Source organism: Callorhinchus milii, unplaced genomic scaffold, assembly GCF_018977255.1.
Source record: "Callorhinchus milii isolate IMCB2004 unplaced genomic scaffold, IMCB_Cmil_1.0 Scaffold3, whole genome shotgun sequence".
Classification (NCBI taxonomy): Eukaryota; Metazoa; Chordata; class Chondrichthyes; order Chimaeriformes; family Callorhinchidae; genus Callorhinchus; species Callorhinchus milii.
The window spans coordinates 37,801,114-37,823,099 of record NW_024704744.1 but is presented as its reverse complement, the minus strand read 5'-3'; the positions used below and the strand labels follow the sequence as shown (position 1 = coordinate 37,823,099).

General features: G+C 40.5%; 1 protein-coding gene across 1 annotated transcript in view; it reads left to right on the top strand.

The window, feature by feature from the left end:
- crybg1a (crystallin beta-gamma domain containing 1a) overlaps positions 1 to 21,506 on the top strand; it is a 35,350-nt gene extending 13,844 nt beyond the window's left edge. The window contains exons 8-20 of the mRNA XM_042332850.1: positions 185 to 220; positions 1,368 to 1,525; positions 2,734 to 2,860; positions 4,015 to 4,160; positions 8,255 to 8,381; positions 9,229 to 9,255; positions 10,016 to 10,128; positions 10,489 to 10,618; positions 14,483 to 14,622; positions 15,073 to 15,196; positions 16,442 to 16,600; positions 17,175 to 17,337; positions 19,860 to 21,506. Of these exons, the coding sequence (XP_042188784.1) occupies positions 185 to 220; positions 1,368 to 1,525; positions 2,734 to 2,860; positions 4,015 to 4,160; positions 8,255 to 8,381; positions 9,229 to 9,255; positions 10,016 to 10,128; positions 10,489 to 10,618; positions 14,483 to 14,622; positions 15,073 to 15,196; positions 16,442 to 16,600; positions 17,175 to 17,337; positions 19,860 to 19,948 (1,539 nt within the window). The 3' untranslated portion in view covers positions 19,949 to 21,506. The remainder of the gene's footprint in view (positions 1 to 184; positions 221 to 1,367; positions 1,526 to 2,733; positions 2,861 to 4,014; positions 4,161 to 8,254; positions 8,382 to 9,228; positions 9,256 to 10,015; positions 10,129 to 10,488; positions 10,619 to 14,482; positions 14,623 to 15,072; positions 15,197 to 16,441; positions 16,601 to 17,174; positions 17,338 to 19,859) is intronic.
- The last annotated feature ends 480 nt before the right edge of the window (positions 21,507 to 21,986 follow it).

The window sequence follows — 21,986 nt, the reverse complement described above, 5'->3', positions numbered from 1 at the left end:
CAGCCTAGGCAGAGCTAAGGTTTTTTTGATCTTGTAGCATTGGATACATTGATTAGCACATTTTATTTTTAAGTGTTCATACAAATGCAAGCTTTTTTTTTAAAAAAAGGTTTGAGTGTTAATTGTAATTTCTGAATTGAGGATAATGTGAATAATAATACAAGGACAATGTAACTTTTTTCAGGGTGGATTGAAAGTTGAAAACCCTAATGCTGGGAAGGTAGGTGCTTTCTAGCAATATGTTTCACTGAATAAAATCATACCAATCAAATTTCTGCTGTAAAAATGTTAAATGTGTATCTGTGTGCATCACAATAGGCTATTAGTTTTTCTTATTATCTTATTTAAAATAATTGAGTACCCTAATATGTGACCCCTTCTTTCCCCCTTCTTTTGTGAAGCTGTTGTTTCTTGCTGGGTTTGGTTCCATACAAACCACACTCCATTTACCAAACTAGACCAAGAGCTGGTAACTTTGTTGTTAAATAGAAACAGGAGTCATTTGTTTGGCCCATTGAGCCCATTCTGCCTTCTTATTAGATGATGGCTGATCTTTGCACCTCATTTCCCCACCTTTTCTCAATACCCTTCGTTTTACCCTTGCTTTCCCAGTATCTTTAAACTATTCTAAAAGAAACTTAGAAATTTACAGCATCGAAGAGGGTCATTTGTCCCATCGTGGCTGTGCTGTCTAATCTGAGCTAATGATGATAAAATAGGTTGCCAAGTAACACCCAAAGCGTACTGTTTTTAATAAGGTTGTGACTAGATCTTGATGTAGCTCCTGATAAATTTGGAATGAGTGCGGTAGTTGTCCAGATCTTGAAAGTTAACTGAATCCATCGCTGTTGCATAAAAGGTTCCCCACAGTTTTAGTGCAATTCTTTGTGAGTTCTCCTGCTTTTAAGACTTGTTGAAGGAGGATGGGCCTGGGACATCTTCATGTAATACAGAATTTAAAGCATGAACCTGACGTGTAAGTAAATCCAAAACAGTTGAATGGCAGTGAACACACATGATAAAATGGAGAAAACAGATTCGAAATAATTGGAAATCCATAATTGATGTTCAGGCAACATAAATAACGATTGATTATTTACCTTGAACTTATTCCAGAAGTTATCATTAATAACATGCTGTAAGTATTTACAGAGTGCAGTTAATTCTGTTTTCAATTCCTGATGGTAGCTTCCTTTACTCTCCATGTCACTGATGTCAATGATGGTTTAGCTTTGGAGACATTAGTGGCTGCAGACATGTTTTTTTTAAAAAGCCAAAGAAACACCTGTTATAGTAAAAGGATATGTAGTTTTCTTCAGCTTCCCCTTTGTACTATTAACATTTACCTTTGTTAACTTGCCTCACAGATTATCGTGTATGAAAAGCCTTTCTTTGAAGGCAAACAAATGGAACTGGAAACAGATGTTTTCTGTTTCATTGGAGAGGCCGAAAGAGACAAAGAATCAACTTTGTGTCAGACTTACCATTTTGAGACTGTCGGCTCCATTAAAGTTTTAGGAGGACTGTAAGTAGTCTTTACTTACTAGAGTACTATAATCATCGTTTTGTTTATTGTGGTTTCCACATAATTGTTAGAGCAACTAGAATAATTTGCTTTCTGTGCAGTTGAGCTAAACGGTGTGTGGAAAATTGTAGGAAATGATGCACCTTTTCTTTATCCATTCACCAGTACAGCTTTCAAAGCAGGTGCATAGTCTCATGAATGAGCTAAAAGTGAATGAGTATTTGAACATCACAGGTTCTTCTGTACTGGCCAGAAATCATTGGAAAAAGTTGATCTGAATCAAGAGTGGAGATTCAGGAGTCAGTAATCAGCTGTAATTTTAGGCAAGGACTTCAGATGACCACTTTTAAGACCTCAAAGTAAAAGTCCAGTAGTTTCTGGACATTTTCTAGTAGCTAAAATGTTGAGCAATATCTCAACGCACACTCTGGGGTCCCCCAAGCCTTGGCTGTTGTCAGCTTTCTTTGGTCAGGCTGTACCTGGATTACTACATCCCCAGACCCCACCTGGAGTATTGTGTCCAGCTGTGATCAGGCTGCAACTGAATGTTTTATCTGTTGCAAGGTAAGGCCAGATGAATATTGTCAACAGTATTTTGGAGTTGTTCCTTCTATTTATCACAATTTCTGTGTCCTGAGATTCACTCTATTTGTATTCTGTTACAGCAACTTCATGAACATGAAATTCAGACTGAATCACGCTGTTGCTTGAGTTACATGATTTTTGGCTTTCCTATGAACTGACCATGTCTATGAATATCTCATTGCTAAAAATGGGGCTGTGTACTTTAATTGTCATCAAATGCATGTTACCTGTTTAGGTTTGTCTCTGTCACTCTGTTTCTCCAAATGTAAATTCCAATTATTTCAACTAGACATCCTTATTAATATTCCAAAATAGCAACCTTAGTTTGATTGGCAGAATTTTGTGTTGTGCGAAGTGGGTTTTCACACATTATTTTGTCAGTTATAACTCGCAACTAATTTCTTTCACTTTTTTTTCAAACATGTTCTTTTTAGTCCTTTACAATGGTGTATTCCTATTCAGCATACCTTCCATTTTCAATTCAAGATTATTTTCTCACAGAGTTTCTTTTTTTTATATTACAAATTTTATTTTATAAAGACTCTGCGTCCTCCAGGAACCCTGTAAGTTGCCATGACTATAAGAGAGCTGCACTCTATAACCAGTTTCTCGCTTTTTTACAGTTGGGTTGGTTATGAGAAGTCAGGATTTGAAGGGCATCAGTACTTGTTGGAAGAAGGAGAATACCGAGAATGGAATGAGTGGGGAGGCTATGATGAACAACTTCGTTCTTTGCAATTTATTGAAGTTGTGAGTGTTTTTTTTATTATATGTGTACGTATGTGTGTGTATATATATATATATAGTGTGAATACAATATAACCACATTAGAAAATTAACTTATTGGATAAATCGTGTATGTTTGGGGGTTTGGTTCCTCCCTTCTTTCATCACTTTATTGCTCTCCTATTTTGATGTTGGTAACTCATGTTTGGGATATGGTTTCACAAGAGCAGGTCATCTTAGTGATCTTGTTCATGTGAACTTAGACCATGAGTATCTAGTAGATGAGGTGACTTTGAGAGAGGACATTGCAGTTCAGCTTGTCGCTCTCCTTGACACCATTCACATTCAATGTGAAAATATGAACAACTATTCGGTACAGCTCTCTTGTTAGCTATCAGTCAACCTGATTGATTCACCTTCACTCTCCCACCCTCACCCGAATCAGGCTAAAAGGCACTGAGGCCAACTCTAAAGTTCCCTGACTTAGCACAGATTAAACCTGAGATTTTCCTATCTTGTGGGACTGAGAAACTCAGCCACCATGGCTCCAATGCTAACAACTTGTGGATCTACTACAATAATGTTGCAGAGGAATGATGGCTCATTTGCACCTCTGATATTGGACGATGGTGCTCGTTGACATCACATCCAATGATACACATGGCTTTGAAATATACTTAGACCTAGTCCAAGAGATGGGCCTTTCCCTGTTGTCTTGACAGAGAGACCTCCCTCTTACAGTCTCTGGTCAAGTGTACACTTTGTGGAACACTTTGTGTTAAGACTGAAAAGGTTAAGTTTTCTGATAGATTCCTATTCCTGTTTTGTTGCCGCTTGTTTGCCTCACTGTAGATTAGATTTGATCGTTATTCCAAAGAGCCAGACGTCAGACTGTTGACCCAGTTGAGAAAGCCGTGGTTTTACAGCTGAAGTTTAGTTTCATAGCTGAAGTTTGCACTTATTTAGTAATCAGAACTTTAAAAAAAAACTGCAACCATTTCAATAGATCTCTTTTACAAACGTAAGGTTATCTTGTCTGTTTTCTTTTGTTTCTTTAATAGTTTGGCTTTGTGTACAATACATGTAACTGTTTTTCTTTGCTAAAAGATGCATTTATCTATTTTTGTGAAGGACATCAATGTACTATAATATTGTGTTTGTTTCTTTTTATAATCCAGGAAGCTTCGAGTCCAGTTATGATCTTGTTCACTGAAACAAACTTTGGTGAGAAAGGTGCAAACATTGAAGTATTAGGTCCTATCCTGAACCTGAGAGACACTGAATATGGCTTGAAGACCCAGTCTATAAATGTACTCAGTGGAGTGTAAGTCCCAGTGTAAATTTAAAGTGATTTCTCAGTGGGTTACAAAATTCGGCTATTCAAAATATTAGTGCCACATTTGGTTAATTACAATACAGGGTTGTTTTAAACAAGTTATAATTATCTGTTAAACCCAGGTTATACTGTTGCAGGCTTATTTTCAGTTTCAGCATCATTAACACTTGGCAAATTAAAATTTGTAGAACCAGGAAAAGGTTACTGAGCCAACAAACCCATCCCCTTTTAATGTTAAATTAGTTAAATAACAAATATGGAGTCGCAATTAACTGATAGTACACCTTAAGCTGCATTAAAACCCGCAACAATTTATTAAATTGCTCAATACTAGTTTTGTATTTATTGTATATGTTTTGCTTCTGCATGTGGTCATCATTGTGACGTACTCTTAATGGTTGTAAAAGTGCCCTTCTTAGGTGATCTTCAGATTGCAGGCGATCTACTGTACCTTTGGCCTCTAAGTTTTCCATTGATGTTGCCTGTTGCTCAATGGCAGACTGTAGTGCAGATGACTGATGTTTTGTGAGTTGTGTAAAAGATGGCAGAGCGGTGGATTTCGCCATACTTTCCAGACCACCATAAAGTGTGAACACCAGGAAAACGATTAATACAGTTCTCATGCTGTACTAGCCAACATTTGAGGCCAGGTCTACTCTATTTGGCAGCACTTTGTGATATTATTCCACATGAAACCACAAATTAATTCAAACCACATCGCTGTTATGCGACTAAGACGCTACCCACGTGAATAATAATAATCCTTGCATTTGATGTAGCGCCTTATCGTGGCCATTGAGAAGTCTCACAAGCGCAGGATATACTGTACTATAAAGGATATAATGTAAAGTGTATCCAAACTGTGTACAAAGCTGCGTATCTTGTTGGTGAAACCTGGCAGTGAATTTGCGCACAGCAGTGTCCCACAAACAGCCATGGAGTGAGTGACCAATTTTATTTGGGAGATTGTTGGCCAGGACACCAGGAGAAACGCCCTTCTCTTTTCGAATAGTGCTATGGGATATTTAATGTCCACCTGAACAGGCAGACAGGAACTTGGTTTAATGTCTCATCTGAAGGACAATGCAACACACCCCCAGCACCAAATTGCAGTATCAGTTTAGACCATATGATTCCAAGACCTGACGTGGGGCTTGAACCCACAACCTTCTGACTCAGAGGCAAGAGTGCTACAAGTGAGCCAGGCTGGCAGACAAGGGCGCTATATAAATGTATTTCACTGTTGTTATTGTTGTGAAGGGCGTTGTATAAATACAAGTTGTTGTTATACTAAGGTCTTTAAATCTACTGCTTAGTAAAGGAGGATATGGCCTATTACACCTCCCACTTCTATTATCAGTCCCTCATTAACTCCTGCCCAACACCACCACAACTACCCTGTCTCTCAGTGTCTCATTCCATTATTTCTCATCAATATCAAAGCCTCTCACAGATTGGGTATTGTGCTGGAGCTTGAATGATTAACTCTGCAATGATATACAGGCATGCAAGGAAATAGAAGACATGATCTCTTGAAAATGTAGTTGAGAGGAAATTGAAGTGATGGGTGTGTTTCATTACAATCATCAAGCCACGCCTATTTTTGGAACCCTTAGCAGCTTTAAGATTTATGTCAATTGTCGTCTCCTTTCTCCTCATATTTTTAATTTTTTTATGTACTTTACCTTGTCTTGATTTATCAAAATGCCAAGGAATAAAATGGTCAGCATTGGGCCATAAACACAGGCTTAAATCTTGGTTGCAACATCTCAATATCTATCTTAAAGCTGGTATATGAGAGGGACATGTTGAAAAGATGTCCCAGGTAGAGGTGAAGCAGAGAGATGACGAGGAATGTTCAGTGTAATTAGTGCAATTAGTTTTAGATTCATGGGGTAATCCACAGAAAAGATTATATTTAATTATATACACATTGTCTGAGTAATGCAAAACACTTTTTAGAGAAGCAATGTTGTTTCCTTTAAAATACTTCTAATTCATTTTTGATTTTAGAAAGTACATTTTCAGGTTTTGTCCTACAGCCGATTTGGTGTGGTTGTGTAACAAATAATTTCTCCATGCTGCTGATTTTGAAAGTAGTTCAGCTTGTTTTTAATGATGTAGGTGTGAGTATAACTTACTGAGATGGGAAAGACTGAAAACAAAATGGTTTAATTGACAAAGTAAATTAAGATTGTTTTGCATTTATTTCATCCACAAAATATACATTTTAAGTATATTCTGTGAAGCACTTTGAGATGTCTCGAATATGTGATAAGGCACTATATCAAATTCAAGGATTATTATTATTATTTTAAATGCGATTGAATTTAACAGGTCAACTTGGCTCAGTTGGTGAACTCTCACACAAAAAAAATTTGGTCACTCATACAGTCAATTCACTTTACAGTATATTCTGTGAAACGCTTTGAGACCTTTCAACAACGTGACAAGATGCAATATAAAATGCAAGGATTATTATTATTACAAGACTTACCTGAACTGAATCTGAGTGAAGCTTGAGCAGTGTAAAATTATCCAATTTCCAAGTGTAATATAGTTTTGAACACATTTTTATATATCTATAATATTTATGTGTGAGTTTTCTATGTGGTTTGCATCATGTGACAGGAAGAAATTGAACTGTCCCAAGATCAAGGACCTTAAAATCCAGCAGTCATGGTTGTCTGTAGCTTCGACAGAGTTAAGACAATGACTGCATCTTGGAGATTTGACACCAATGTCCCCAAAGCAGCAATAGGAAAATTCATCAGATGCTCCTGCTCTATATCCAGGGTATCAGTCTGGCTCAGTTGGTAGCGCTCTTGCCTCTGAGTTATAAGGTTGTGAGTTGAAGCCCTTTGTCCAGACGTTGAGTTCATATAGTGTCTAAAATGACACTCCAGTGGTCAGTTACTTTATGGCTGTTTGTAGAAAGTTGCGGTGTACAAATTGGCTGCTGCGTTTGCCTACAACATACATGGTAATTACATTTTACAGTGAATACTTGAAGCTCTTTGAGACGTCCTCCCAGTGTGAATGACTCTTTATCAAATGCAAGGATTATTATTATAATTGTACAGAGCTTGAATAGGGGAGGTCTTCACTGCAGATGCCATTGGTGCCCCAAGTCCTCAATGATAGATTGTCAGTGCAGACCATCAGTGCTCCGTTTCATAACTCATTTGTCATTGCGTACCTGAGTGACAGATTCCTCGGCACTACTCGGACCACTTTCCAACGCCGTCTTATTGGTGATATGTGACATCTTCAGGAGATTTACCAGGATGGTACCGGGAATGAGGGACTTCAGTTATGAGAAGAGACTAAAGCAGCAAGGATTATTCTCCTTGGAGCAGAGAAAGTTAAGAGGAGACTTAAGAGAAGTTTTCAAAATTATGAGGGAATTCGATTATGTGAACAAGGAGAAACTATTTCCACTGGTGGGTGGGTCGGTAACCCGAGGACACTAATTTAAAATAGTTGTGGAAAGAAACAGAAGGGAGGTGAGGAGAAATGTTTTCATACAATGAGTTGTTCGGATCTGGAATGCATTGCCTGAAAGGGTGGTGGAAGCCAATTCAATAATAACTTTTAAGAGAGAAGTAGATAATTATTTGGGGTGAACAAGTTTGCAGAGCTATGGGGAGAGAGCGGGGGAGTGGGATTGATTTGGATAGCTCTTCTCAAAGAGCCGGCCCAGACACGATGGGCTGAATGGCCTCCTTTTATGCTGTTCTGTGTGCAATTGGCTGCTGCATTTCGCCCACAAATATGCAGTCAATTCACTTTACAGACTATTCTATGAAGGCTTTGAGATGTCTAGAAGACGTGAAAAGCTCTATATCAAAAATGCAAGGATTATTATAATTCTATGATTTACACAGGTCAGGGTCTTGGAGCATTTAACAAATACAGCTTAATGGAAAGCATAGGATACTATTGAACTTCACTATTGCTTCAACAGCACGATCACTTTGATATTAAAATCCTAGGAGTTTGAACTGGAATAGTTCAATTTTCATGCTGGATAAATAATTTTGGAGAGGTCAATGCATTTATCATCACTTTGCTTTCTACAGATGGGTTGCCTACGAGGAAGCAGATTTCACAGGAGCACAATACATTCTGGGTAAGGGTCTGTATAGCAGCTACCAGGATTGGGGAGCAAAAGATTTTAGGATCTCCTCTCTTCAGCCTGTTCTGGTGGTAAGTCTTAACTTTACTATTGTGGTGATTTTTGACATTATGTTTGTCAAGCGTTTCAGATTTACATGAAAGGACTACGTAAATCAAGTTATTGATTCAGGAAAAGGAAAAATCAGTCAGGTTCCCGTTTCCAATTGGCATCTAGTAGTGTGTGAGGAAGTAGAGCGAGGAAGGGATTGGGCTCAGCACTGATCTTTGTGCATCTTCAGATCACACCTGAAAACCTTCCTCTTTAACCATGCCTGCTACCACCTTTCTTTTCCCTCTGGCTCAACGTCAAGCTCTGCCATTGTTAAACATTCTGTGAAGCTAAACCCACGTGAGGAGCGCTATATTAGTGCACGTTGTTGATGATCATTCCGATGTTTGAACAGTCTGGTAAGATCACTGCCTAGGCTCACACATGAAGAATGGCCGTTTGTGCGATCACCCATAGAACTGTACTTCTCTTCTACACCATCTTCAGGGAACCAAAAGTAGAAAATTGTGCAAAAGAGTGACCATATGTGTTTTTTAATGTCCTTGTTTTTTCTGCATGACCCATTCCAATGGCAGGGCATTCAGGCTTTTTAGCAGTGAATAGATTAGTTATGAGCAATGCCCTTTTCAAGCCCATTATGTGTTAATCATGGGCTCATTTGTCCAGTAGGCGACTGAACTGAATCCAGAACTTGCTGACAAGTAGTGATTTTGGATGAGGATAACACCTGAATATAGTAGTCACTCACTGTAATTATTGAGCATGTCTTGAAGGAATTCCTCGCTCCCTTCTTAAAGCAATTTACACTCAGTAAATTATTTGCAGTATATCTTAAATCAGCTTTCTCCTCCCTCTGTGTTTTTCTAGGATACCAACCAAAAGCCCAAGTTTAAGGTAAGGTTCAAATTAAGCATTTCAAAATATTCATTTATTCTGTTACGTCTAAGAAAATAATATGAGAGGTTCTCTAGGAATTATATGAGTAAGCTCTTACCATTTATTAACTCAAAAGCAATCCAGACTAATTTTTTTTATCCCAGAGAGATTCCAAATGAGAGTAAGTTATTATAACGTACTTAAAGCTAAAATAAAAAGCCATCTGCTCGTCTGGCTTCAGTACTGTGGAGTCCTGTAGCTCAGTGGTTCGAGCATTCGCCTTGCAAGCGAGACACCTGGGTTCAATTCCAGGCAGGGCGAAACCTTGGGCAAGTTTCCTTACTCCACACGCCTAATAATCCTCCAAAACAAAACAATAATAAATTGGTCAGTTTCAATCCACGACTGTTTGTGGGACACTTCTGTGCGCAATTGACTGCCGCGTTTTGCCCACGAATATATAGTCAATTCACTTCACAGTCTATTCTGTGAAGAGCTTTGAGACGTCAAGAAGATGTGAAATGTGCTATATCAAATGCAAGGATTATTATTATTATTACTGAAACTAAATTTTATTTGCAGATGCTTTATGAATAAAGCAATTAAAAGATTAAATATGTGAGAACATGTTTTTTTTCAGTTCATATCAATTCTTATAAATAAAATGAACAATAATACTTAAATTGAATTTAAATTACGTTTGCTTTGTTACTACCGTCATTGACTTTCAATTGTATTGTATCGTTGTTGCATCCAGTACTTTTGTATTTAATTGTAGGTCAAGTTTTTTTCGGAAACTGAATTCCAAGGGACTACACACGTCTTTGAAAAGGACACGGTCCAGTTTATGGATGAATTTTCACCCAAATCCTGCAAGGTTCTGTCTGGCAAGTGAGTTCAATAAACTGAGATCAAGACTGTATTTAGGTGTTGTCATTCACAAATACTGTAATTATGGTGAAAAGTTAAACGTGTGTCAGATTCAATATTGAGGTTGGACTGTAGTTTAAAATTCCTTATGCTCTACAATTTTGTGTGTGTGTGTGTGAGAGACAGTCTTTCTTACTTAAAAGAAATGAATTTCCATACAACAAATGCAATTCTCTCTTACACCGTACAGAGCCTAACATTGATTGAAGATGATCGGAGATGGACCATTTCTTTTGCATCAGAGGATCCTTTAAGAACATATAGTTGCATTGAGATAGAAAGTAATTGTCTAATCAAACCATTTCGTGTTTTTCTTTGTAGCTGGGTGGTATACGATGGGGAGGACTTCACTGGTAAGCAGTATGTACTTGAAGAAGGAATGTATCCTAATTTGATCACAATGGGATGTGCAACAGATACACACATCAAATCTTCAAAGACAGTGGGATTTGTAAGTACTGATCTTGTTAAAACAATTCTGTCAATGACAGCTTATTGTAATGTTCCATTAATTGAGCCATTCATGTTAAATCCATTTTGTGCTAAAATAATTGCAAGATTTACAACAACAACAAGATTTCATTTATAGAGCGCCTTTCACGTCGGGAGGACGTCCCAAGGAGCTGGACAGTTGGGTCAGGACCCGAGCAGGGGGGAAATGGTAAGGGTGAGGGGAGGGAAGGGAGGGAGCGAGGAGGGGGTAGAGAGTTGAGAGGGGAGCTGGAGGCACGGTCAAAGAGAAAGGTCTGGAGACCGGCCTTGAAGGAGGAAAGGGAGGAGGCGGCGAAGGCACTGGGGGATAGAGTTCCAGAGCCTCGGGGCTGAGAGGCTGAAGGTCCGGCCACCAATGGTAGGGCGTTTGGGGCGGGGGATGTGGAGCAGACTGGAGCCAGAGGAACGGAGGGTATGGGCAGGTAAATAGGGGGATAGGAGGTCGGAGAGGTAGGAGGGAGCAAGGCTGTGAATGGCCTTCATCCCAACGTGATGCAACATAAATGCATTTGGTATTGTACCAGTCTTACAGTAGGGTTAAAAAGCAGCAGTTTCACAATGGGATCCACTAAGGTCAAAATCTGGGCAGCAGATCAATGGTGGGTTTTACTTCCATGGTTTACTGCCGGTGATGGGCAGGTTCCCCATTAGCCAGTCAGGGTTGCTGCCAGTAAGCTGAGAAGGATGTTGTTATCATCCCATTGTTGTCGTTCAGGATTGAGTTGATTATTTCAGTGCTACACATAAAGGTTTACCTGTCTGATTTAATGTCAGTCCTTTTATTTGAAGTATGGTAACACTAGCACACTGCCTACAAAAGAACACCTCTGGGTTTTCCATTCTAATCTAATGACAGTTGATCCTTTCTGGAAGCATGCCATAACTTTACACCTTCAGCACACAATGCACACAGGATCCAACACTGGATCTTTGTTGCTGGTGCCTCAGTTTCTAATTGAGAGAATAAATAATGCCAAATAATGCAAAGCAATAATTTTTCTTATGAAATTTTGATGTGCGGTAACTACTATAAATAGTATCGGGAGCAGACTCAGGAGAGAGTGGGGCGGAGCTGAGGCCTTGCTGCGGGTATAAAGCCCAGCCAGATGAGGAGCCACTCAATCGGGAGAGGAGTCAGGAGAGCGCGGGGGGGATAAGTGACGGGGTGGCGCGATTCACAAGGTGACGTCACAGTTAAAAAACCAGCAACAACAACAACAGTGGCCTGGCAGCCCCTGCCACTGCCATCCCAGCTGTGACCACACAGCCCGAGGCTGATGCCATCCCGCTGATCGCTTGCTCCCGGTTTCTGCGTGCGCGTTTTGGCTGCCGTCCCGACCCGAGCCTCCCCCTCCACTCTAAATGTCTCTCCTCCCACCCCCNTCTATCTGATACTCCCCCTCTGTCCTTCTCTCCCACCGCCCTCCCCGCCTTCACTCTCTCCTTGACCCCATCACCACTTCCCTCTGCTCCAGCCTGGGCATCCTCTGCCAGGCCCATCGTGGCTCCCGGCACCAGAGCAGCAACCCCAAGTGTCCAATCATTCACTCCCTCCCCTCAAACCACCTCCTTAAGGCAAATCCAACATCCCCCTCCCTCATACGTACCCTCCCCAACTCTCCACTCACACCACTCTCCACAACCATCTCTCCTATACATCCAAAAATCCTCCCCGCATCACTCTCTGCTCCCTCTCCTTCCTCCAGCAAACCCACCCGCATTTCCCTCCAAAATGTCTGTTCCCTCTCAAACAAAGCCTCCCTTGGTCTCACCTCCTACTCCTCTGGCTGCTTCCCCTCCTTCGAGCACCTTACCCTCTTCCACACCTCTCTCCCATTGAAAATCCTCCTAGTCTACCGCACCCCTAAGCCCCCGGCTCCTTCCACACAGACATCTCTACTCTCTCTTCCCTGTCCCTCTGCTCTGAACACCTGCTTATAATGGGCGATTTCAATCTTCACCTAAACTCCCCTTGCACTACTTCTGCCGACTTCACTGCCCTCCTCTCCTCCCTAAACCTCACCCTTCACATAAATTCACCTACCCACAATCGTGGTCATGCCCTTGACCTTGTTATCACCCACGGCCTTAGCATCGTGGACAAGACCATCTCGGACTACTTCCTCATCTCCTTTTCCTCTCACATCCTTCTCTCCTCCACCAAGCCCTCAACCATCCTCCACTGCCCTTGGAAAAGGCTACCCCCTGAGACCCTCACAAAGACCCTAACATCATCAAACATCCTATCTCACTGGCCTTCCACCCGCGGAGATCCTGAAGCAGCCGTCCAGTTGCTCCATAATCGCCTCTCCTCCACCTTCAACTCCCTCATCCCCCTGAAATCTAGGATCATCTCCAAACCCACCCGATCCCCCTGAACAACAACCATCTCCGCCTCCAAAAAACCCAAACTCGGCTGCTCGAGCGCAGATGGCGGAAAACTGGCCTGACAGTTCACCACCAACTGTGGCTTGAGTATCTCCACAGCTACCGTCCCATTCTTTGACGGCTCTCTATCTGTGACCAGGGCTCCCTCTGTCTCCTTGTCCTCCTGGACCTCTCCGCCACATTCAACAGAGTTGATCACGCCATCCTCCTCCACTGCCTTTCCTCCGTCATCCACCTCAGTGGGACCGCACTCACCTGGTTCAAGTCCTACCTCACAAACCGCCAGCAGTACATCTGCACAAATGGCTTCTCCTCCCGCTCTCACCCGGTCACCTGTGGGGTATCCCAAGGATCCATCCTTGACCCCCTCCATTTTCTGATCTACATGCTCCCTCTTGGGGATGTCATCCACAGACATGGGGCACATTTCCACATGTATGCGGACGATACCCAACTCTATTTTTCCACCTCTCTTTGCGACCCCCAGTCCCCTGATGTTCTGTCAGCCTGCCTGTCAGATCTCAGGGGCTGGATAAACGCAAACTTCCTTCAACTGAATGTTGACAAGACGGAAGCCATACTCTTTGGCTCTCGTCAACGTCTAAAATCTCATGGTTCTCACCTCCTCCACCTACCCGACCTCCCTCTAAAACTCTCCGAACCCGTACGCAACCTAGGCGTCAGATTCGACCCCCAATTATTCTTCCTCCCCCACATCCAGTCCCTCACCAGCACCGCTTTCTTCCACCTCCGATGCATCGCCTGTCTCCACCAATACCTTACTCCGAAAGCCGCTGAAACCTGGTCCATACCCTTGTCACCTCTCGGCTGGATTATTCAAACGCCCTCCTCGCCGGTTTCCCTTTCACTACCATCCATAAAATCCAGATTATTCAAAACTCTGCCACCCGTATTCTCACCCGCACCAAACTCCGCTCCCCGATCACCCCAGTCCTTGCCAGACTGCACTGGCTCCCTGTCCCAGAGAGGATTGATTTCAAGATCCTCACCCTTGTCTTCAAATCTCTCCACGCCTCCGCACCCCCTACCTCTGACATCCTCTCTCCTCAAAACAGTGCCCATTGCCTTTGTTCCTCCGGGTCTGGCCTCCTCCTTGTCCTCTGAGTCCTCCACTCCACCCTCGGTGGCCGTGTCTTCAGCCACTATGCCCCGAGGCTCTGGAACTCCCTTCACCTCGTCCCCTCTCGTCCCCGGGAAACCGGCGAGGAGGGCGTTTGAATAGTCCAGCCGAGAGGTGACAAAGGCATGGACCAAGGTTTCAGTGAGGTCAAGGAGGACGAGGAGGCAGAGGGAGCCCTGATCGCAGATGGACAGAATGTCATTTGTCACTTTGACCAGGGCTGTTTCTGTGCTGTGGGCTAATTTAACACTTGGGTATTCTGACAGAGATCAAATCACTTTTTGTTTTTCATAGAACTTTACCCAGTCAAATATTGAACTGTTTGAGAGAACAGATTTCAAAGGAAAGAAAATTGAACTGCATTCGGAAGCATTGAATCTGGCCTTGTTTGGATACAACACTCACATCTTCTCTGTGCAAGTAAATGGCGGCACGTAAGTAAAATGCTCTCCTGCCCTAAAGCTTTTTTTCATTCTTGGAAAGGTCTTGACAAGATCTGTCTTATGTTGGCAGGCATAAGTAGTAATTAGCGTGTTCATTGTAGCTGGCAAAGCCATATCATGAACATCTCCACGTTTTGTTTTAATTTGATTCCTATACTTCTTAAAACATTCAGTAACTATATTTTCTATAATTTGTTTTTACATCTTCCACATAGTGCAGCCTGGTATTATGTTTTAACTATGTAATACAGTGGACACGATTAACACAAAAGCTGTGTAGTTGTGGCGGCTTTAGAATCATGCACTAAGAGAGGTGGTCCTAGTTTCCTGGCCAACAATTCTACACATAATATTGATCATTCACTTCACAGTTGTTTGTGGGACATTGCTCTGTGGAAATTTTGTTCAGTTGTGTAATTTTTTTTCATTTATGAAAAACAGTTGGATTGCTTACGAATTCAGTAACTATAGAGGATGTCAGATTTTGCTACAACCCGGTGATATACCCAACTGGCATGAATTCACAGGATGGCACAGAATTGGTTCTGTGCGCCCCCTGATTCAGGTACGTTTATGGTAGATGTTTTATGAATACAATCTCTGACTTGATATGCAACATTTTGAATATTTTAGTAAATTACATTGGAATTACTAATAAATCAAAATTAAAGGCAATGGTATGAAGGGGGAGAGTATTCATGTATATATTTAAGTAAATGTACAGTGTGTATATATACTTGGGCACTTGTACCTGTGTATAACCATTCCATAGTATAGAGCACTGGAGCTTGTTACTACACCTTCATGTTGCCCTATGATTTTGCCAGCATTTCCAAAAGGGAATTACGTAGCTATTTGGCAAAGAACTCATTGAGGGTTATATGAGAGAGCGGCACAGGATTTTTAAAAAAAACTTTGGGACCAGCCAAATAGTTTTTTTTCCCAATCCTGTACACTCTTTTGTTCCCATCTTTGACTTATAAAGAGCATCAAAATGTTGGTTTAAAAAAATTATCTTTGTCATTTGGCTGGAAGCTGAAGTGTGTGGGAGGGTAGGGGAAGAGAGGGGGAAGTTCAGTACATTCTTATGACAGTTCTATAAGATTGTATTATCTTGAGAAGTTAGTCTCCTTTGCATCCAGATAAGTGATAGGTTGTCAGGCTAATCACTGAATAAATACCCAATGCTGTCTGAGGAACAATTTGAAGAGAAGTTATACCATAGCTAGTACTTGATTTTAGGGGAGTATTTTAAACAACAAAATCACTTTACCCCAAACCAAGTTTGGACAGCCTTAATCAACCCAGGAGAGCCCAGAGTGTTTTGAAGTTCAGGTATCCCAGTCAAGAGTTTAATGTTATAGGATTTAGCTGTAGGAGTGCCTGTTTGTTTTCAGCAGTTTGTCAAAGAAAAGTTTTGTTTTCTTTCCCATTCCCTCATATAAAAGAAAAATAAAGCCTTCAGAAGATAAATGTAGATTTGTGTCTCTTTTAATATTCCTAATATAGTTATGGAGTTATCTAATATCACTTTGCCATTAAGTTATTATCGATTTGTATATGTTTAGCTATGGCCCACTGATCGGCCCAAGATCAATACTTTTGAAAGTATCAAATTACTGTGTGGAGCACAAGCCAGCTCTTTACGAAAGGGGGTGGCATGGTGGGGAGAAAGTAAAGCAGTAACTTAGCAAATATTCCTGATCTTATTTGAAAGAACAAGTTCAAGTTTTTTTCAAAAAATCCATGTCATTTAAAAAATGGTGAAAACCATTTTGTGGTATTTACCCACATTCTCTTCTGTTGGCAGAAATTAGTGTACTTTAGGATACGGAATCGAAGTACGGGAGCATTAATGACATTCACTGGAGAACTGAATGATCTGAAGCTGGTGCGAGTGCAGGCTTTGGAACCCACGGGGTTGGATGATCAGATTTGGTCTTACCAGGATGGAGTCATCAAAAACAAGGTGCTCGCCAAGGCTTTCTCAGCCATGCTCATTCCTGTTTTTTTCACCAATTATAAATTTTATAAACTGCAACATACACATCACTGAATGTAAATATTACATATAGGGATACTCAGCCATCTACTGTATAAAATAATTGTGCTATATCTGTGTGAAATTTCTACAGTCCAGGTCTGTAAATAGAACTGGTTGCACAAAAGTCTTGAACCTACCCAGTGATTATCAATGTTTACAGATTAGCAAAAGGACCTGGCAAAATAGTTCTGAAACAACCATGCAATTTAAATTTAGTTCTGCTAATACTCGTATCTTCCCTATAAAACTGGTCATTCAAGACATTGCTGTGCCCAACTTTGCTATCAAGTTGCCTATCAATACACAAACACAAAGTTTCTCTGTTCTGCAACTCAAAAAAAACTGTAACCATAAAACGTGTATCAAATTATCTAAAACATGTATCAACATTTTGTAGTTCCTGTTATGTGGAACATTTTTAGAATTGGATTGGTTTATACAATATTTTTATTCTAACCTTCTCTTTCCCCTCTCCATCCCCCAACCCCCAATTCCACAGTTAGCTGAAGACTGCTGCTTGGATGTAGTAGGAAGTCTGATCACTACAGGTTCAAGACTGGGAGTTTCAGTGCTGCAGAATAAAGATGTTCATTTATGGCGTTTCCTTCCCAATGGAACCATATTCAGTGAGCTAAGGTCTCACCTAGCAATTGACATAAAAGGTAAGTAGCCAAACCACCATATGGGAGTCTCCAGTGCAATGCAACCAGGCCCTTCTATGGGCTAATTAATGAACATTTTATTTTGCAAATGGTGTAATTGGGCCCTGGACAGATTATGGTTTGTAAATTGATCAGAATTTGCAGCAGATAGTTTGGAGAAGGTTGTGACTTTGTTCAGCTGGGTGAAGCATTTTGAGAAGCTCTCTAATGTGAAAGGTCTTTAAAGATGTAAATTGTTGTTGTCGCTACTTAATTTATTGTAGGAAATTGCTGAAATTATATTTTTTTAAAAAAAGGATTGTTAAAAATCCCTTGTTACGGCAAATGCTTTATGATATAGTACAATTTACATTTATACAGCGCTTTTCACATCATGAGAATATCTAAAAGTGCTGAACACGGCTTCAAAGCCCTCTACAGCCTTGCTCTTCCCTACCTCTAAGACCTGCTAACTCCACATCGACCTGACCGCTCCCTTCGCTCAGCAGGCTTGGCCCATGTCTCCTGCCCGGCCCACCCCTGCTGATCCCAACCCCCAGCTTGGGTCCAAGTCCTTGACTGTCCAACAACTTGGGACGTCTTCCTGACGTAAAAGATACTATACAAATGTAATTTGTTGTTGTTGTTGAATGGGCATCCGAGCTGGAGAATAAGAGCTGAGGGGAGTAGAGAAAGGTGAACGAAAGTGTTGTCAAGAGCACTTGGATGTAGTAGGAAATCTGATCACTACAGGTTCAAGGCTGGGCATTTCAGTGCATCTTTAAAGATGTTCATTTATGGCGTTTCTTTCCCGATGGAACCATATTCAGTGAGCTAAGGTCTCACCTAGCAATTGATATAAAAGGTAAGTAGCTAAACATGCCTTTAATGAGGGGAGGGAGAGAGTGAGACAGAGGGACTCCCAACACAGGGTTCCAGACAACGGGGACAGACTGGCCAAAATCATGCCTTCCAATGGATAGGACGGGGATATGAAACAGAGATAGAGATATGAAACATAGAGATAGCATGGAGTTTGGAGGGAGTTGAAATGAGAATGAGAATTTTGTAACTCAAATCGGCTTGGGGAACTGGGAGCCTGTGGAGCCAAGCAAGGAGGGAGGTTAAATTATTCAGGTGATGTGTTGTTGGGGAGGAACAGACTCTCAGCACATTTTGTGAAAGGATCTAGCAGCTGCTGTTGCCAGAGTATTGTCTCATCAGCAAATAATGTCCAATTATGCCCCAAGCATGCATTTACTGGTTTATTTTATCTGTATTGTGCTTGCTAACCAGACACATCAGGCTGGCTCAGTTGGTAGCACTCTTATAATAATAATTATTAATCCCTATAGTTTACGCTGACACCTTAATACAGAGCTGGCGATGAGAAAAATTACAATGTGAAAAATAAGGATTTAAAGAAAATCAGGAAATATATTGTTTTATAAATTGAATTTTTTGGGGGGGTCATCCAGGTGTCTGACAAATTCAGAAACCCATCACCATGCTTAAGAGTATACAAAGCAAGAATTTCATGCATCCCACATACACATGGAAATCCCAGAGACAGATTGGAATGGAATGTGCACTCTCTCCCTGGAGGGATGCATCCTGCTCACCTAATTCTGTAAAGTATTAGGCACAAGCTGGCAAGAGCCAAGGCTTAGGGACCCCAGGGTGTGTGTTGGGGTCTAACCAGCTAAAACTGCATAGCTTGCCATTGATATTGCTGTCTGGCAAGCTTTCCTGGTGCTTGACCAGCTAGGACTTAATTTAGCCTTTTGTTTGCCTGTGTGCGTATTATAAATTCCAGCTTTCCTGATAATTTTGAAGCTAATAATGTGCTGCTCAACAGAACATTGTGCAAAAACAAATCTGTAGACTTAGGTATGAAGAGAAAGGCTCTTTCTTGCCTGAACATTGTTCACATATTTTGTGTGTTTGTACAGGCATCGTTTCCTCCATCCTTGTACTGTGAGTCATTAGAAAAAGTTACCACATTTCAAATTTCAGGAATGTGGAGAAAGCTTTAGGATATAGATTATTTTTTCTGCCATGTAGATAGATCCTCTATTCAACTGGACAGATTATTTTTCGCCAAATCAATGGTTTAGTTTGTCGCATTCTTATTCAATACCCCAACGCAATCAATTCAAAGTTTTTTTTAAAAAAAAGAACAATTAGGGTCACATAATGGAGGGCCAGACTGTGTGCCTATAAACCAGCTCTCAGATAGCCTGGATAAAATATTCTTCAGGAACTTTATATTAAAAAATGTATACCCTAAGTGCTTTAATATTCCAAAGTTTTATGGAAAAGGCCGTATCAATATGTGCTACGGTTTTTAGGTTTGATGGTTAGTTTGGAGTCCAGCTTTGCAGACTTCACCTTTTCCTCAATTTATTAATAATAATAAAAAATAACAATAATCCTGATTTGATATAGCACCTTATCACGTTGTTGACACATCTCAAAGCGCTTCACAGGATGTAAAGTGGAATAACTGTGTATTTTGTGATAGCAATTGTATTTTCTTTCAGGTGGTCAGCATTATGATCAAAATCAAACCATTCTTAACAACTTTGATGAACTCCGGCCAACGCAGAGATGGGACCTGGAAGTCGTGTGATTCTTCTCATACAGATTTGGAAAGACTTGTGGCACTTTCTCAACTTCATGAGAAATCGGTCTACCTTCACTGTCAGGGTTGTACTTCATGAAGCAAACTTTGTGACCCATTTTCAGGACTCATGGTGACTGGAATTCATAGTGAAAGGGTAAATTAAATTGCCTCCTTTATTATGTGCCTGGGCTCTAATTAGCTGCTCTTTTGTGTCTAATTCTGATTTAGTATCAACCTTTTAAGTTAACTTCATGTGTTGGTCTTGGGTTTACCTGCTGTAACTTCAGCTACCAAATGTTAAACTTTGTCTGTTACCACAGGATTTATTTTAAAGTTTTAGAACTGATTATAAAACTCTAATAATAGATTACAGTGACTTTGACATCTTCTGTGAACAATATAGTGTTCTCCATTACCCAGTCAGCCTTACTTACCCCAGTGCCATCAGTGTACACTTTGGATTACTGGAGATAGAATCATGGAACCATCACAGCTGTGCTACTCTGAGAGAGCATTCAGTCCCATTTACCTGTTTTTCCCTATTACTCATTTCCCACATTTACTGTCTTAGTCATCTATTTAGCTCTCTCTTGAAAGGTAATTATGGATCCTACCTTAACCATCCTCTGTGTAAAACAAAAATCCTCTCTGTTTGTAATTATCAGGCCTTCCTGACTCGCATTCCAATGGAAAACAGTCTTATCAAAAATCCTTCATAATTTTAAAGACTTTGTTCCATCTTGTCCCTCCATTTGCTGCTCAGGTGTGCCTCTTACAAATTAATTTCAATGGGGGTTGAAATAACAGCTGTTTTATAAAACTGTCGATAGGACACTAATATTCAGAACTATGAATAATTTTGGAATTCAAAGCTTGTTACAATTTTTGATAATTTATCTGTTCCAACAGTACCCTGTTATAGAATCTAGTTTTGGGAGACGGGAGATATATTAATGATTTTAAATAGCTCAAGTTGTGACATGTACTATCCTAACATAGTATCCAGTCGTGCTAAAGTTAGATGCTTAGGAATCGCAAAGCAAATCCACTAGTTTTACAAAAAATATTTCCCTATTCAAAACGGATAAAGAGCATGGCAGTAGTCTGTCAGGGGAAACAATCTAAGACCTTCAATATGTAAATTTGGAGCAAATAGCTGTGTGCATTTTAAGAAAATAAAATATCTTTTATTAAAATGGAGAAATTGATATGTATCCTTGGTTTAGACTTTTCAAGACCTTCATGTATTTCAGCGTTTCAAATTCTCACAGGATTTACTTACTGTTTGTTTTGTTAGCCTGTTTCAGACCTGTGCACAGTAATGGCAGTCTTTGCTTGTACAGTATGTTGCATATGTCACTCAATCCTAACACATTTTCAAACCTTTATAAATATTGACAAACATTGTGTGAACTGCCTGGCCTGCTGCTCAACTAACTGATGACTAAGAGCATTCTGTGTCTTGGTATGCTGTATTGCAAAAATCCGTGTAGCAGGGTCCGAGACACATTACTGGCAGGCCCAGGAAGGTGTTTGTGGTGGGGGGGAAGAAAGAAGGAAAAGAAGAAAAAGTGATGATTGTACTGCACACAGTTCTAACATTTTAGCTACACGTTTCTGTACAATTTTAATTTGTCATTTATCGTGAAAAATGTACATTTCTAATGTCTGCCGTGAATTTGCTTGCCTTTGGGGTTAAGGGGATAAGTAACCAGTTTGTGAAATGTCCTATTATTATAGTTTGCTTAAGTTTGCACAGCCTTTGCCTTTTCACTAGCTCCCTTTTTATGTTAGCTCCTGATTCTTTGCTTTTATCAGCTGATATTTGCGCCCAGTGGAGAAATAGCTTTAGTGAAAGTGTGAACTACAGGACTGATTTTCTTGGAGCTTTTGTGTATCCGATTGAGATGGACAACTTTTTTTTATTAATTTAGGAAAGAACCAATGTGCTGACAGTTTTCTAATTTTCAAGGCTTGCACTGCAATATGTAACATGTTTATCAAATAAAATGTACAACATCAGAGTTATCCTTTTGGAACAAAC